The 18,346-nt window shown below is 39.5% G+C and overlaps 1 protein-coding gene across 1 annotated transcript in view; it reads left to right on the top strand.

Annotated features, from left to right (window-relative positions):
* Positions 1-18,346, top strand: part of LOC107396732 (ephrin type-A receptor 5) — a 117,854-nt gene that overhangs the window by 31,855 nt on the left and 67,653 nt on the right. The window contains exon 4 of the mRNA XM_015976567.3: positions 18,152-18,307. Coding sequence (XP_015832053.3) covers positions 18,152-18,307 — 156 coding nt within the window. The remainder of the gene's footprint in view (positions 1-18,151; positions 18,308-18,346) is intronic.

The raw sequence follows: 18,346 nt of genomic DNA, 5'->3' as shown, positions 1-18,346 counted from the left end.
CCCTCCGTGTCAGACCCATGACGCCAAAAGTGCCCTTTTTCGTCACTTATGTGCAAAAACGGGTTTTCCCCTTTTCTGACTGCAGATCCCAATGCAGCGTAAAACTGACTCGATGGGATATCCGCTGATGCGGCACCGAACCAGCTCATTTAACCACATCTAAACCTTAACGTTTTACTATTTATAATTCCCCTCACCCTCATCCTAACCTTAACCCTCTTGCTACCTAAAACGTTACTCTCACTGTAATCAAGTGTTTGTTTCCCCTGCATTCTGACTGTGAATTTTCGTATTTGCCGCCCAAGGGGAACGTTAGAACATACCATCTGGCGAGGGGGAGATTACAAATACCCTCTACTTTTAACGTCCACCTTGGTAGTTGAAACCTCCCCCTCGCGTTGCCTTGGTCCAAACCCGACCAATGACGAGGCGGCTCCCACCGTTCACTTCATAGAGCCGGTTTTTAGAGCGATCGACACATCACTAACGTGTTAGCTAGCAAGATGGTTAAGGTTAGGATGGGGTGAGGGGACGGTTATATATCAAGAGGATAAGGTTAGGGTGAGGTGTGTGGTGCCCTGGCTGCGGACATCCCATCACGTCAGTTTTACGCTGCAATGGGATCTGCAGTCAGAAAAGGGAAAAACCCCTTTTCGCACATAAGTGACGATAAAGGGCACTTTGGCGTCAGGGGTCTGACGCGGAGGGTGGCTGACCAAGCGTTTGTTTTTGACGCACTGGGAGTGAGAATGTGTTGCATACAGATACATATTTCATATCCAGCTGGCTGTGCGGATTGTCAGATTTTTTCCTTTCTAAACAATGGAAGGCGGGATGTAACTACTGTTTACCATCAGTGAGCGTGGGGTTGTCGTGTCTCCTGAGGGCTAATACTGCAGCGCCAACAATTGGAATTTGTCGATGGCTGGCAAAAAGCTCCAGATTTGTTTAAAGCGGTTGAAGTAACGAATTTTACCACATGATGTGATTTTTACTTCATTTGTACATAATGCACCTTTAGGTCCTAAACTAGTGTCTTAATATTTGCATGTTTTTAAAAACCCACATTAAAAATGTCATTAATTCAACTGTGTGCCTTCAAAAGAGCTTGGCTTTTTATAACAGTTTTGGAATAAATGAAATACGTTTCCCCATATCAAGTTTGTATTTTATCCATTGTAACGCTTGTATTATGCATCAAATAGTATTGCTTTCATATCAGAAAGACTGAGTAAATTGTTTAAATAAATTATTTAAGAAATTTCTGCACAACCAAAGAATAATGGAATATTGTCTAATTAGCTTGGTAAATAAGTGGCCATAAGAGTAAAATGACACACTGAAGGACAGAAAATAGATTTAAGAAGTCTTCAGTGACTGAACAAGCACTGGCTTTAGTGTTGAACACATCAACCCACCAGGATGCTGGGATGACAGAAAGAGAGAAAAATACTGTGTTTCAAGACACAAAAAAGTGGAATGGATTGCTAGGATTGACAGCTTGTGATGTTGAAATTCAAGCTGCACTGAATTCCTGTGGCAAAAAAAGACTAGGATGTAAAATATGAACAGCAAAGCCTGGGTAGAAAAGTTGATGAAGCTGAGTGTGAAAAAAAAGTACGAACAGAAAGGGAAAACAAAATTGTCAAATGAAAATGAGGACAACTATTGTCTATATGATCCACTGAAATAAAAGGAAAATAAAAGTTGACTTGTTGGAAGCGAAGTGATGCAACGGATCCGTTTATTTAGGGTCACTGTTTCAGTGTGGATCCAGCTGGTAGCTCTCTCGCCGATATTTGTTTCAGTGCTTGGACTCCCCTGGCGGTCGTCTGTGTTTGCCTGCCTGTCAGATGTCACTGCAGCATATGTCAAACTCGATCTGGTCACCGGGGTGGTGCTGCCATCAGAAACCATCTCAGCAGAGTAGTAATCTGAGGAAGCTTTCTGCCTGCTCTCCCGTGGGAACTGATGAGATTGCTAAGGAGCTGTTCACACTTGCAGTGTGTGTGAGTGTGACTTGTGGTTGATGTGTAACGAGGGTGTTTCAGCCACTTGTGTAACATGGAGATATACACAATCTTTGAAGCAGCTGTCATTTTAAAATGATCATGGTGTTTAGATTGGGGTGTGAGCACCAACACTGATTTCATCAGGAAATGTTTGTATTGGGTCATCTTAAAAAAATGCTGATCAAATGAGGATTAGTTTCAAACTAGTTAAAGTAAATTGACATTATTGACGAATGTAAAGGTGTATTATTCACCAGTTTTGTGATTCCACCTTAAACTTACATAATGTAATGTTTGTCTCAAAGTGGTCCCCAAGAATAAGCATCCAGAGCAAAACTGGACAAATAGCCCCTGCTGGGACTGACGCAGCGATGGAGTGGCCCCTCTTATCTACTTGTTGGGCATGCCATACTCTCAGTCTTTAGTCGAGAGACATTTTTCAAACCCTTTTCTTAATCCTTAATAGGGTTGTCACGGTGTGAAAATTTAACCTCACGGTTATTGTGACCAAAATTATCACGGTTTTCGGTATTATCCCGGTATTTTTTTAAACGTGTTACATTTTCAGATAACTAAATAATCCCTGTATATCAGGAAAATATTGTCCTCAGTTTGTGTCTAAAGTTTGCTTAAAATTTGTTTTTTTTGTAATTATGTTGTTTATTTGTTTACATTTTCCCCTTTACTCTTTAAAATCTCAATATTTGCCCATAACTTCTTATTTTCTGTCTGTTTGATGTCATCATTTTAAAAATATTAGAACAGATTATACTCAGTACTCAAGTAGCCTTCTAATCAGATACTTTTTTACCCTTACTTGAGTAATAAACCCTATATCAGGAAAATATTGTCCTCGCTTTGTATCCTTCCAGTGAGTTTTGCAGATGTGGGAAAATGTCATCAGGCAGTAATCATTGTTAAATTCATAATTATTCTCGGAGAGAGACCAACTCTTATCTGCCCCTGGGAGCCCCGTAATGCATAGCGTCATTTCAACATGGGGGTGTCCGTGACACAGTTTATATGCAAGTAGCGGCGCTGCGGCTGCTTTATATAGCGACTCGCTGCATTCTCCCTCAACCCAATTCCTCGGATCACTCATTTTAGCTAAAACGCTAACGTTAGCTTGCCTTGCGTTGACTGTAGAGTTGTGGGAGATGGTCACGCAGATGTGTCTTGAGATTTGAAGCGTTGCTGCCTTTCATAGACACTTTTTCTGCACATGCTGCAAACAGGATAGCCGTCTTCTATCAACTGTCCTTCGGCATTCTTCAAATATCCAAAAAAAATGCCCATACGTCCGACTTTGTCTTCTTTGAGGGATAATAAATGTCCTGAGAGCTGCCGTCTCCTCCTTTGGCCATTATTTCAGCTTTAGCTTCAAGAAAGTTTTGGTCGTAAACAACAAATCACGCATGTGCCGCCGGCAACTTCTGCAGATGATACGGTGGCTGGTAAGGGTCACCGCGCCTACACCGCAGCCACGGTAATCCACCAAGATAATATATTTTTTTGAAAACAAGATGTTTATTATTTTTGTCAACTTTTTTACCGGGGTTTACCGCTACACCGGTTACTGTGACAACCCTAATCCTTAAACATAACATGAAACAAAACCTCTTGTTTTCTTTGGTTTACTAGGGAGCCCAAAAGCCCTTTTTCATTGACATTACTCAGCAAGACTCAGATGGGTCTGGTTCGGTTTGACATTTCCTAACGGCACATTTCAGTTCCCTCAACTTTTCAGTTCCTGCTTTGTCGTGGTTCCGAGAGTGCTGACTCGCTCTAGAAACGCATCTGTTGTCTACTGATTGGCTGGGCGGTGGAGTCACTGGTTGTTCCAGAGCTCTCTGCCTACTGACTCATTGCCTGCAGCCATTTCCTGGTTCACAGTCTGAGAAAAAGCCAAAGACTGAGCAGAACATTCAACATCATCGCTGTTTCTGTGCTGTGTTGTGCATCACCTCCCACTGTTTACTGATCAGCTCATGCTATTTGTCACAAGAAAATATGTCCCACCCTGCAGCCTGCAGGGGTGCATTCACTTTTTTGTCTCGGAGTTGGCAGGAACTTTAATTGGACTTTAAACTTTAAATATTTGGAACTTTGATAAAAAATATGTTTGATAAAAAAATGCAGGCTTCACAATGGCAGGCTGTCTCTACACCACATCAATTAAAGGTGTCACAAGGAATGCTCTCGTCGTGATTACGGCTTTTTACAATATTTCAATGAAAAGGAAACCTGAGGAAGGTAAGACTGTAAGCAAACATATTTTTGAATGTCTAAAAACATCATCTGTTGGTAGCTCTTAAAAAACCCAAAAGCTATAAGCATTAGAAACATGACAAATTCTTGGCAGATGGTAACATCTCACACTGGGTTATAATTACAGGAAGCCTTGTATTTATTTTATGATTCAGCCCAATTCTAGTGAAATTACAACTATGAAACATTCTCTTCTGTCTTTCTGATGCTATTTATCTGCATTAGGAACTCAAGTAGCAATAGAAATGTATTCATCTTTCAAGCACTGAATGAAATGTGCACGTGGCAGGAAGCTGCAACCTCCTGGAAAATGAATTGATTAGACTTGGCGAAAGAAGAGACTCATCCAGTTTTATAAATGGTGTCCCATTCGAAACTCTGAATAGCTTGTTTCCCAAACCTCACTCAGTCCTGAGTCCCCTATTGCATCTTTTCGCTCACTCCTTTTCCCTCCTTTCACCCTTCTCTCCATCACCCCATCATCCCAACGTGGTAATGCTGTCATGACAACTAAAGTGCTTCCTGAGTGCTTGTTGGGTAAACTGTCTTCCTCAGAAATACTTCCTCCATTTTACACACACACACCCACACACATACACACACACACACACACACACACACACACACACACACACACACACACACACACACACACACACACACACAGCATTAATGTGCATGCCTGCCTGTGTTTTGTTCTCTATACTCCTGAGGACCATATGTTCCTGATGCCTAACTTTAGCCAGCATAGTGAATGCATGATTATTTATTTTCCTAATATAAAAAGCTGAAATAAAAAACAACCCTTCAAAAGTCATAAAGTTACCAGATGGTAGCAGTGTCCTCACAGAGAGACATTAGTGACTCAAACACACACAGATGCACATTCCTGAAGTTGATAAATTATTAATAAGTACTTCATTCAGCAGAGCCGGCTGCTCTCCATGAAAGCCTCATCATCTTCAAGAGTCCTAATCAGAGCTTGCAACTGGTTTGGCTGGTAGATACGGGTAGTTGGATGCCCTACTTCAAAGGCAAGTATCAAAAGGATAAAAAGTACTCTAAATGTTTGTAAATAACTATTTGAATAGAAGTTATACAAAACAAACACATGGCAAATTCAGTGACATAACATTTACAAAACTTTAACAGTTGTACTTGCCCAGTAAATTTGCTTTAGCCTTTTAAAATGTTGGATATAGAGTAATAGAGTACACTATTTGCACATTTTAAGCAAATAGTTTCACAAATGTAGCTTTCATAGATGTTTCAAGATGGAACTTTATGGCCTAATTTTAAGCTGCATGTCTAGAGAAAACCAGGCACTGTTCGTCACTTCTCCAATGCAGTTCCCACAGTGAAGCATGGCGGTGGCAGCATCATGCTGTGGGGGTGTTTTTCAGCTGTGGTGACAGGACAACTGGTTGCAATCAAGGGAATGATGAGTGTAGCCAAATAAAAGGATAGCTAGCTTAAAATAATGAAGGAGTGACTTCACAGCAACTTTGTGTCTGTTCCTGAATGGCCCAGCTAGAGCCCTGACATAAACCCAATTGATCATCTCTGGAGCTACCTAAAAATGGCTGTCCACTAATGTTCACCATCCACCCTGATGGAACTGGAGAGGATCTGCAAGGAGAAATGGCAGAGGATCCCCAAATCCTGGTGTAACTTGTTGCGTCTTTACCAGGAACAGTGATGCTGTTGTTAAAAAGGCCCAGTCCAGATTGTTTTTTCTTAGGAAGCTAAGATCTTTTGATATACAGGTGCTGGCCAGTAAATTAGAATATCATCAAAAGGTTGAAAATATTTCAGTAATTCCATTCAAAACGTGAAACTTGTACATTATATTCATGCAATGCACACAGACCAATGTATTTCCGATGTTTATTACGTTTAATTTTGATATTTATAGGTGACAACTAGGGATGAGTACCGAATTCGGTACTTTTTAAGGTACCGACCGAATTCCATAGAACCGACCGAACACCGATTCACGTCATTTCAAACGGTGCCTCGTTTCGGTACTGCCAAGACAGTTGCGCATGCGCAAGAGCGTTATGTCGCCGGTCCCTGCGAGCCCGTTGTAAACAGAGCAAGCATGGTAGAAAGAACGCACGCTAAAGCTTGGGTCCACTTCACTAAATGTGATGGGTAACTGGGTGATGAAACTAGCGACAGACAACGATCTAAGTGAGACATCCTCATCTTAATCTGCTCCAGTAGGTAAATAAAATGTTTAAGATAACGTTACCTTGATTTGTTAGCTTCCGTTTCGCTAATGGTGCGTTCGCTTTCTCCTCGGAACTCCGAATTTCCGACTAGAAGAACATGAACGCGCTCTAAAGTTTGGCTTTACTTTACTAAATGCGACGGGTGATTGGGTGAAGGTAAAACCAGTGACAACGATCTAAGTTTGAGGCATCATCGTTTTAATCTGCTCCAGAAGCTAAATAAACTGTTAAAGATAACGTTAGCTTGATATGTTAGCTTCCATTGCCACCATTGTTATCAGCTAATGGTGCGTTCGCTTTCTCCTCGGAAATTCTAACTTCCCAGTAGGAAAAATCAAATGAAAAAGGACGGCAAAAGGAATGAAGATACACAGTAAATTTAGTTCACAGTAAAGATGTTTGCTTCAGTTTAACTATCAGCTTATAAAACTACAAGGACGATGTTAAAATACAAACTTGTATGTTATTTATCGTGATATTTATCAAATATGGTTATATATTGAGAAAAATATATATTTAATTATAAAAGAGAATTAAAATAATAAACACTCAAAAGTATCGAAAATTGGTACCGTTAAGTACCGGTATCGACTCGTAGGTACCGGGAATTAGTACCGGATCGATTCAAATGTCAAAGGTACCCATCCCTAGTGACAACCAATGAAAACATCAAATCTGGTATCTCAGAAAATTAGAATATTCTAAAGGCCAATGAAAAAATGTTTGTTTCTCTAATGTTGGCCAACTGAAAAGAATGAACATGAAAAGAATGTGCATGTATAGCACTCAATACTTAGTCGGGGCTCCTTTTGCCTCAATAACTGCAGTAATGCGGCGTGGCATGGACTCGATCAGTCTGTGGCACTGCTCAGGTGTTATGAGAGCCCAGGTTGCTCTGATAGTCGTCTTCAGCTCCTCTGCATTGTTGGGTCTAGCGTATTGCATCCTCCGCTTCACAATACCCCATAGATTTTCTATGGGGTTAAGGTCAGGCGAGTTTGCTGGCCAATCAAGGACAGGGATACCATGGTCCTTGAACCAGGTGCTGGTGGTTTTGGCACTGTGTGCAGGTGCCAAGTCCTGTTGAAAGGTGAAGTCTGCATCCCCATAAAGTTGGTCAGCAGCAGGAAGCATGAAGTGCTCTAAAACTTCCTGGTAGACGGCTGCATTGACCCTGGACCTCAGGAAACAGAGTGGGCCAACACCGGCAGATGACATGGCACCCCACACCATCACTGACGGTGGAAACTTTACACTGGACCTCATGCAACGTGGATTCTGTGCTTCTCCGCTCTTCCTCCAGACTCTGGGTCCTTGATTTCCAAAGGAAATGCAGAACTTGCTTTCATCAGAAAACATAACTTTGGACCACTCAGCATCAGTCCAGTCCTTTTTGTCCTTGGCCCAGGCGAGACGCTTCTTGCGCTGTTTCTTGTTCAAGAGTGGCTTGACACACGGAATGCGACACCTGAATCCCATGTCTTTCATGAGTCTCCTCGTGGTGGTTCTTGAAGCGCTGACTCCAGCTGCAGTCCACTCTTTGTGGATCTCCCCCACATTTTTGAATGGGTTTGTCGTCACAATTCTCTGCAGGGTGCGGTTATCCCTAGAGCTTGTACACTTTTTTCTACCACATTTTTTCCGTCCCTTCGCCTGTCTGTTAATGTGCTTGGACACAGAGCTCTGCGAACAGCCAGCTTCTTTAGCAATCACCTTTTGTGTCTTGCCCTCCTTGTGCAAGGTGTCAATGATTGTCTTTTGGACAGCTGTTAAGTCAGAAGTCTTCCCCATGATTGTGGTGCCTTCAAAACAAGACTGAGGGACCTTTTAAAGGCCTTTGCAGGTGTTTTGAGTAAATCAGCTGATTAGAGTGGCAGCAGGTGTCTTCTATATTCAGCCTTTTCAGAATATTCTAATTTTTTGAGATACCAAATTTGGAGTTTTCATTAGTTGTCACTTATGAATATCAAATTTAAATGTAATGAACATTGGAAATACATTGGTCTGTGTGCATTGCATGAATATAATGTACAAGTTTCACGTTTTGAATGGAATTACTGAAATATTTTCAACCTTTTGATGATATTCTAATTTACTGGCCAGCACCTGTAAGTAGGAGGCTCTTGAATGTGTTTTATCAGGGGATCGTGGCCAGTGTGTTGTTTTATGCTGTGTTGTGTTGGGGCAGGAGCCTTACTGCTGAGGACAAAAACAGGATCGACACAAAATTATCAAGAAATCTGGCTCAGTGGTTGGGCAACGCTTGGACTCATTTGACATGATCATCGACAAAAGGATGAAGAGTAAACTTAAGACAGTTATGACTCTGGAGGATCACCCCCTTCACCACATTTTTAAGGATCTCGGGAGCTCTTTCAGTGGGCGAATGTTAATGCCCCGGTGCTCCACTGAACGTTTTAGGAACTCTTTTATTCCAGCTGCAGTGCGTTTTTACAATGAGCATTTCGTATGATTGTATATTTGATATTTTTATATTTTATCAGGACCAGTGAATGTTTTATTGTGTGGATATGCATGTTGTGTTTACTTGTCCAAGGCAATTCAATTTCTCCCTTGGGGATTAATAAAGACAACCTTGAACCTTGAACCTTGAAGAAGAGCCATGGCTGTATTAGCTATAAAGGGTGCTTCTACTAAATACTGAGCAAGGGGTCTGGATTCTTAGAACCATGTGATATTTCAGTTTGTCTTTTTCTTAATAAATCTGCATACATTTCTAAAATTGTGTGTTTTTCTGTCAATATGGGGTGCTGTGTGTACATTGATGAGAAAAAAATAGTTCAATTGATTTTAGCAAATGGCTGCACAAAGAGTGAAAAATAATTTTAAAGTGACCGTAAGAAGTTTTTACCATTGATCTATGGAAATGTCCACTGAAGTGTCTGATTGTAGCTTATTATTATTTTTTGCTTCCGTTCAGCTTATGATTTCACTAATGCTGGTTGTTTTGGATGGAATCTTCTGATGTCATTTCCTACTGAGCTAGAACCAGTCAGTGTGAGATAACCAAAGTTTCGCTGAGCTACTCCACCAGGCCATTCCAAGTACCTACCTCTGATCAGGTACTCAAAGTTCCTGAAAATGGCCTGGGAAATGGCTGTTCGGCCAGCCCGGTAAAGTGGAGACACTCGTATGTCGGGAAGTTCCTGTACATATACCCTGAAGTTCCGGTAATGGAAACACACATATAACCATAAAAACCGGGTCTAAAATACATGAGAGTTGGTGTACGTCTCTGGGCGACGCTGTATTGGCACACAATGTTTCCAGGTATGTGAGCCCGTGAGGACAAAGCATATTTACTGATTTGTAACAAGCAGTTTCAAAACTTTCGCCATTCATAAATGTTTTACTGGAGGGTTTTTTTCTCAGGGATTTTTGACCCTAATGACCATCCATTGATTAAGGTCTAACTCAAAGACAAAAGTACCATTTACTTTTATTAATTGAGGAATGTACTGCCCCCTATTGCCAGAGAGAAGATACCGCAAGAGAAGGTACCCCCCCCCCCCTTCCCACACACACACACACACACACACAAGTGGATGATGCCATTGTAGAGCCAGATGATGTTTACATTTCAGTTGTTGTTTCCTCACGTATATATTCATGCAATATTCTTTATTATTGTTATTATTAATGAGAATAAAGGAAAACTTTATACTACTGAAAAATTTGAAACAAATATTCAACATTATTACATTACACTCCTGCTGATTATTATTATTATTTATGTTTTCTTTTATTTTTTTTTTACAGTTTATATAAATGAGTGTATCTCAGAAACTAGTTTATGGAAGCACTCCAAATACATTTGTTGTTGTTTGAAAGGATTGTGTGCAACTTTTTTTTTTTTTTTTACAGTTTTGAGGGATAAAGGTGTGGCATTTCTGTATAATGAAAAATATCTGTAAAAACAAAAAACGATTTTCAAATTCTGTACAGATAATTGAATTTTTTTAAATTATTTAGTTAATATGAACATTTTACACTTATATTATTAAATTTTAGAGTGTAAGGGTTTTATTGATTTATTGCAGGTTGAAATACTCCAAAAAAATGGCACCACGGCATGTAAAAATGTAAATATAAGTTCTGGTGAACCTGTTCTGTGGCAGGTCTTAAAGGGTTAATATATGAAGAAAATCCTATATTTTTACCCATTTTATGATGAATTCTGAATTTGCATTTTATTTAGCAGTGCACTTATCAATTTTTATCAACCCATCAAAACTTGCTTAAACTAGTTTTATAAGAAGGAATGTTCTCCAAAAAATCCAAATGTGGTTTACAAAACAATTTTACTTAGCTGATAAAATAATCTGTTTTTTTTTCATTACCTTTTTTTTAGATCCAGATACTCAAATATTAATATCTGCTCTGATATTGTTTTATTACCCATCATTTGTAGTTTAAAGGCACTACTTTGGAGGGATCATTTATAGAGAAACGTTGATCATAAATTTGAAGCTTGATGCAACCCAGTTAAAAAGAAATCTGAAATCACAACAGATCTAAACTGAATTCCTCTAATCTGATCGAACACATTTCTCCTCTTTTAAACTGATGGTCTGGGTCAACCCTTCCTTTTGTCTGAACAAAACATTTTGACAATCTGATTGTGAGACTTTCTAAGAGTAAAAATGGAAAAATAATTATTGACAGTCTAAAAATCAGTGAAAAACACAGCTGCAACTCTAATCAGGAAGTATAGAACAAACCCCAAGTGCAACAAATCAAAACCAAAACAACTGTTGAAGAAGAAGGAAAAAGTGGTGAAGGGTAAGAAGGCTCAGGTCTCATCAGAGGATTACGTGACAGCTCAGACTTCAATAACATCCAAGGTCTTCAATGAAAGACTCAACTTGTTACTGGATAAAGAAACCTGACGCATATCTGGAGCATATTCCATGCTTTGACAAAAATGCCTAACACACATTGGTGTCATCTATAATTGGTGCAAACTTGTCCTAAAAAAGTGGGAGAGAAGATAGGATTTGAATGAAAAAGAAGTTTCCCTTTTAATTTTTGAGTCTTGCTATGAGTCATACACACTCACACACAGATGTGACACAGCTGCTTGCATTTGGTGTCTTTTCAAGGGACCCTTGCAAGAAGAGGGACTGAGGACTGAACTGATGAGGCAGTGATTCCAGGGGGTTGGTGAAAATGGCCACCATTCTTTTCATCACGTATTGCTGAGATTTAATCTTACATTCAAGACTTTTACTGGACTAATAAATTGTTTATCTTCAAAAACTATTGAGCCCCACTTGACCTCATGACTTGTGCTTATTGCCTGATTGTGAGAATAAATGGATGCTGAACAATGGCCAGCTGTGTTGTCCCTCAGACAGGAAAACCCCATTGACTTGATTGTATATTATTATGGTATTATCATCTGCCTTTGTTAGTGTTCACACAGAGACAAGCACACATGTGTGTATGCACTGGCACATACACATGCACAGATGCCGAAGCATGCAACCAAACACAAACAGACAACAATAACACATGAAGAGATGGGATTCTTGCACTTGTACACACAGCCATTGACCAGCATGTATTGTGTTTATATTTCCTAGACCAGTAGTTTGCTTTGGAACAAATACAGGAAGAGGATATTTACAGCTTCCTTGGATGGTTTATTAGTTCCCAATCTAATAAGATAACAATATAAGTGATGCACTGAAATACAACCTTGGCTCTTTGTCTTGTTGCTCTGTTTAAATTTCCTCTTATGTCAGCCGTAATGAGACTGTGTCCTAAGAAAAATAAGAATGAAGGGAACTTAAGTGACTCATGCAGCAAAATACCACTGGACTAAAACAAAAACATTATTTCTTTATGTTTCTGTTATGTTTAACCTTTTGGCGCAGTATAGGTGCTATGTGCTTGTTTCGACGTTCTGGACTCTGGGTTCCTCGAGATCTAACATCTGTTGAAAATTGGATGCACAGATAAAAGTAAAACATTGGCTAGTTTCTCATCATCATCCTTAAAGAACATTTTTCTTTAGAATATTACTGTGAAATATATTTGTATCTGCCTGGAAAAGCTTGATTCTTCCTACTTTAGGTAACTTAAGACATTTAAAGTGCTTCTAAAATATTTTAAGCCACTGCTTTACATTGTGGATCAAATGAACAAGATAGTCAACATTTCATCTAAAAATTTTCCTTCTCAAAATGATAGTTATGTTACAGTGATATAGTTACAATGCTTATTTTCTACATATCTCTGCCTAACAGCGTTGCTGTTATGTAACTGTAATGTAATTTAACTTTACAGGTCATTGTTTACATCTCTTCACCGGGGTTCATTGATGACAAATCAGTAAAAAGTAGCAAAAAAATAAATAAAATGTGTTTGTGACTTTTTTGTAAAAGTTACATATTTTATTTTCCTGAAGATATAGTTTGACACAAAATCTTGGCACAGCATTTGTAGCTGGAAAAGACAACAGCTGATTTTAAACCTTCATCAATGTTTTAAGTCTGGTAATCAAAGCACTAGAGTAGCTGTATTCGGATACCCTATCATATCCAATTACCCAACTCCTAAGCCTTATTTAAGACCATTAGCATAAACTATATTTTTAAGTGGCTCCACTTGAACTATATTTGCTCCCTTGACAAGACTAATGGGGACTTTTCCAGTTCTGGAATCCATACTGTGTCTGTCTAGACAAATGAATTTAAATCCTATGTAGATTCACACCATGGGGTCTTTCCTCCACTGCTTGTGTCTTTCCAGTTTCCACCTCCTCCCCATCCTAAACATCGTCTTCGCTCAGCCTTAATCTCCCACTTTCTAATCCCTACAAATGACAGTCAGGCATATAAATCAACATGTTTACTGTGAAATGTTTCCAATTAAAAAGGACGTTTGTTAAAAAGCATCAGCGGACACTGCTGGATCCCTAATTGTCTGGGATGCCAGTGTGTGATGCATATTAATTACATATTAACCTCTCATTCAGAAATGAGCTTGCACAAATCCATACAGAGGCATTAGTGTGTATTGCATATTAATTACCCATTAGCCTTTGCTCTGCGCAGTAAGAGCTGCGTGGCATCAGAAAGACAGCTCGCCCAGGGGCAACACACACACACACACACTAATACCACCTACATCGTCTATTCAGGTTGCATTTACTATGACGTGTGAGCCATTTGAGTCATCCATCCATAACCATAACTAATTTCACCACAGGAAATGTGTGTGTGTGTGTGTGTGTGTGTGTGTGTGTGTGTGTGTGTGTGTGTGTGTGTGTGTGTGTGTGTGTGTGTGTACGTGCGTGTGTGTGTGTGTGTGTGTGTGTGTGTGTGTGTGTGTGTGTGTGTGTGTGTACGTGCGTGTGTGTGTGTGTGTGTGTGTGTGTGTGTGTGTGTGTGTGTGTGTGTGTGTGTGTGTGTGTGTGCATTGTTAATGGTTTACATCCCTTAAATTAGTTTAGGACTTACAGCAGCTGATCTAATACCTTGTTTATATTTAGACCGGTGTTATTATGAGACATCTTAACATGAAAAATGGATTGAATTAAAAGAAGAAATTGCTCATAGAATACAATCTTATTTGAGAACAGGTCCAATCCTTCTTTTGGGGTATTTGTTAATTTATTTGCATAAAAATATAACTTTAAGTTTAATTAAGTGATTATTTTATTCCACTTGCATTAGCCAAATCCCTCAACCTATAATTCAAAGAAGTCCTTCACTGAAAGACCAAATTTTACTTATTATTTTTGACAATGATTGGTCAATTTGAGTTTAACGTGCAGGCTGAATATGAAAACGGTCTTCTGGACCTAGCTCCTGCATTCGTTTCTGATAGAAAATAGATGGTGAAAACTCTAGGATTAGAAAAGCCTGACAGATCTACGTCACATGACTTAACATCAATAAACTCACCCATCTTAACGCAACAGGTAAGACAACAGAGAATGTCTCACCTAGCAGAAGCTAATTGTTAGCATTAGCGACTCCACCACTCAGCAGAACTCCTCCAGGATTGTGTTATTTGTGGAGATGAAACATCAGTGTTGCAGACCAAACGGAATTGGTGTTAATTGTGTTGCTGTTAGCCAATCAAAGGAGAGATGTCCAAATATCAGGAAATAAGGCACCAAATTCTGTCATCCGAAGCTACTTTCTCCTCTGACTGAATTCTCCATTCTGAAACAGGCGCACCAGAGCTTTTTTTCCCCTATAGTAAGACTTACAAGGTTTTCATTCCCACCATAGACCTGCAAATGTATGAAAAATGGGTGAAATTATGAGTGAATAACCTCTTTAAGGAAAACACTCAACACTGTTGCAACCATGTTGTTATTTGTGCTCAAGTCATGACCACGTGTCGTGTAAAGTCCTGACTTTTCATTTGTTTTTGTGTTTTTTTTGGGGGGGGGGAGGGGGGGGGGGTTATTCTGTTGCCTATTTATCTGACATAAAACAGAAATAATTAATGCTAATAAACAATTGCATACTCTGGTAATTCCCATTATTCAAATCAAATGAGTTGATATTAGTGTTTTTGTTTTTTTGTTTTTTTGTTTTTTTCTTTTTGAGCACTAGATATTTTTCACCCAGCATTGCACTACTTACTTACAAATGTTTAAATCGCTCACACGATTGCCTACAACTTCTAGAAGCACATTTGCAGATGCAGAATGAGGCATTTTGGTTAAACAAGAGCACTCTAAACCAAACCTCAGCATACACTCCATTGCTTTTTTGTATGTTTTTGAGTCTATCTGTATCAATCTAATTTTTTGGGAAATGAACATGCATATAGATTTGCAAACCAGTGTCATGTATTCCTAGAATGTGAAAAGATGATTTATGGACCCCTTTGGTAAAATAGTTTTACTGATGCTGGATTTAGGACTGTTCTTACATTGGTAAAATGTTCTGCCCTAGATAAATGAGAATTGATCTGATTTTTGGCTGAGGATAAAATGTACAGCTTTGCAAATGTTTATGATGAAATTGTGCTTATAGCACAGTAAGTTGTGCCGTTCGCATGTATACATCTTAGTACATTCCCAAGGCTTTGGGACTGTAAATGTGTTTATGGATAAGTAAAAAAAAATAATAAAAAAAATAAAACACAGAGAGGGCCACAACATTGGACATAGTTTTAATAAACCTACGCTCTGTACCAGGGGTGGGCAATTCTGGCCCTCGAGGTGTGCTATGCAGCAGGTTTTAGTTGTTTTCCTGGATGAATCACCTGTTCCGCAGCTCATCAGGTTCTGCAGCAGCCTGTTAATCACCAGCAGATTCAAACCAGGTCTGTTCATGCAGTGACACAACATATGCTGGATAGCTGCTCTCGAGGACCAGGATTGTCCACCCTTGCTCTATACCGTCTGTAACAGAAACTATACTTGACGAAAGAGCATTTTTGGGCTGTGAGACATTGCATGTTAGAACGTAGATGACACATAACCAATGAAATTGACCAAACCAATTGCAAATGAGAATAGTATGGGATTAGATTTGTGCCAATAGGATCAGGAAATACACTTTGGAGATCAAACAAATATTAAGACAGTGAGAGAAAAAAAAGTTAAAAAATATGTACTATCTGAATCAGCTTCTTAAAATGATCAAGAAAAGCACTTTGACGATGAAACAAAAATTAAGAACTTGACAGAACAAAAATATTGACTAACTTACTATCTGAATCAACTTCTTAAAATGAGTAATTAAGTATGTTTATTATTTTCTGTTTGCCTCTATGTGTTTTGGTTATCAATTTCCTTTGTTTCAATCTTGCTGCTCAGAGCTTTGCTCTCACCACCAGAGTTGTACTCACACTACCTGGCTTTCTCCTTTGCAATCCATGAATTTTTGGTTGCAATTCTGACACAACCCTTTCAGTTGGGTGGGACTTCTGAGAAGTCCTCTCCCATAGGACAGTGGTTTCTCTTGAATGACAGTTCAGTGGCCCTCATATCAGTGAAGCTGATTCAGATAGTACGTTTTTCTTTTGAATTTTTTTTCTCAATGTTTTAATATTTGTTTGATCTCCAAAGTGTTTTTGTTGATTCTATTGACACAAATCTAATCCCATAAAGAGAAGCATAAAAAAAGTTCAAATGTATTACTTTTTTAAAATGAGCTCCTTCAGCTCCACCTTACAGTTATAATTATAATACTATCATTTCCCAGCCCCCCCCCCCCACATACCAAGCACAGTTAAGTTGTGTGTGTGTGTGTGTGTGTGTGTGTGTGTGTGTGTGTGTGTGTGTGTGTGTGTGTGTGTGTGTGTGTGTGTGTGTGTGTGCGTGCGTGCGTGCGTGCGTGCGTGCGTGTTAGCAGAGGTGAGACTGAGTGATCCAGGGCAGAGGGAGTATTTTTCAGGACTAATGTTCCATGACAACAGACCAAGGTTCCTTCAAGGTGAATCAGAGCCACTGCTGCCTAATGACTGAAACACTCACACTCACACACACACACACACACGCACACACACACACACACACACACACACACACACACACACACACTTCCTCCCACTGCATTGTCTTCTCCTTTTGTCTCTCGATGTCTCATTGTTATAAACTTGGCTTCTTTCTTGCCATCATTTGCTTCATTCGTCCAATCTCTTATTTTTTCCCCTCACATATTTTCCCCATTTTAATCCTTCTCCTGCAGTTTAATTACTATTTTGTTGTTCATGGCTGCACAACAGCCACACCAAAACAATGGTAGTGGGGGGAAGTGGGGATAACGCCAATCTGTGGTAAGCATGGCTATGTGTCCTCTAATGTCCCCACAATTCATTCTCTCATCTAAATGGAACATGAATCTGTAATATGCAGCAGAATATCTGTTTAATTCTGTCAATAACACCCCCCCCCCCCCCCCCCCATATATATCTTAGTGTTTGCATCTGTCTTAGGAAAAACTGATAAATCAGACAGAACTGCTGTAAATCACTGATATGTGGACTTGAGGTTGTGGCATTGGCAGCAGATTGTTGATGTACTCCTGGGTGTTAACATTCTGAATGCATTGCCCTCCTGTCTACCTGCCCCACTTAGATCAGTCGGCTCAGTGTGTGTGTGTGTGTGTGTGTGGGACTTTATAAAAAAAACAGGTGCTTTGTTTCTTTGCTCACTCAATTTGCTCGTTTTGTTTATGTTGCACAAAGAGGATCATTATTATGCAGCAGCAATACGTGCAAACACCAATAACAAAGATTCTAAATGACTGAAGCCTGTGGAAACAATGAAAAGAAGCTAACTAAGGGAAAGCCTAACATTTGAACAAAGATGATGAAACATGAATACTAGAACAGGAATGTGTAGGTTCACTGAAACGAGGAATCCAGAGAAAAGCACTAGAAGAAAATGACTTTAAAAGAAAGAAGTTAAAAAGAAGTGACTTTTTTTTTCTTTTCACACTTATAAATAAATGTATGTCTCTAATGAATAACCTCAAAACAACCATATAGTAGTTGGCTGCAGCCTTTTTTTTAAAGGAGGCTGTTCTGCTTTCATGTCACGCTGTTTTGCTTCTGCCTCCCTTTACTTTCTGTTTTCATGTCTACTCTTATCTCATCTCTCCATCCTTGAATTCATGTATTCCTCTCCTTCTCTTTCAGTGTGCAAAGTGGGGTTTTACCGCTCACAGCTGGAGTCTTCAGCATGCAGTAAATGTCCACCCCACAGTGTGGCCAGGCAGACGGGAGCCACTTCTTGCAGCTGTGAAGATGAATATCATAAGATCGACTCTGACCCTCCCAACATGGCCTGCACACGTGAGAATTTAGCATTTAGTTCAATTTACAAAGTCTTAA

This window comes from Nothobranchius furzeri, chromosome 6 (genome assembly GCF_043380555.1).
Source record: "Nothobranchius furzeri strain GRZ-AD chromosome 6, NfurGRZ-RIMD1, whole genome shotgun sequence".
In the NCBI taxonomy this organism is placed as follows: domain Eukaryota; kingdom Metazoa; phylum Chordata; class Actinopteri; order Cyprinodontiformes; family Nothobranchiidae; genus Nothobranchius; species Nothobranchius furzeri.
The sequence above is the reverse complement of the archived record's forward strand: the minus strand, read 5'-3'. Positions and strand labels throughout refer to the sequence as shown.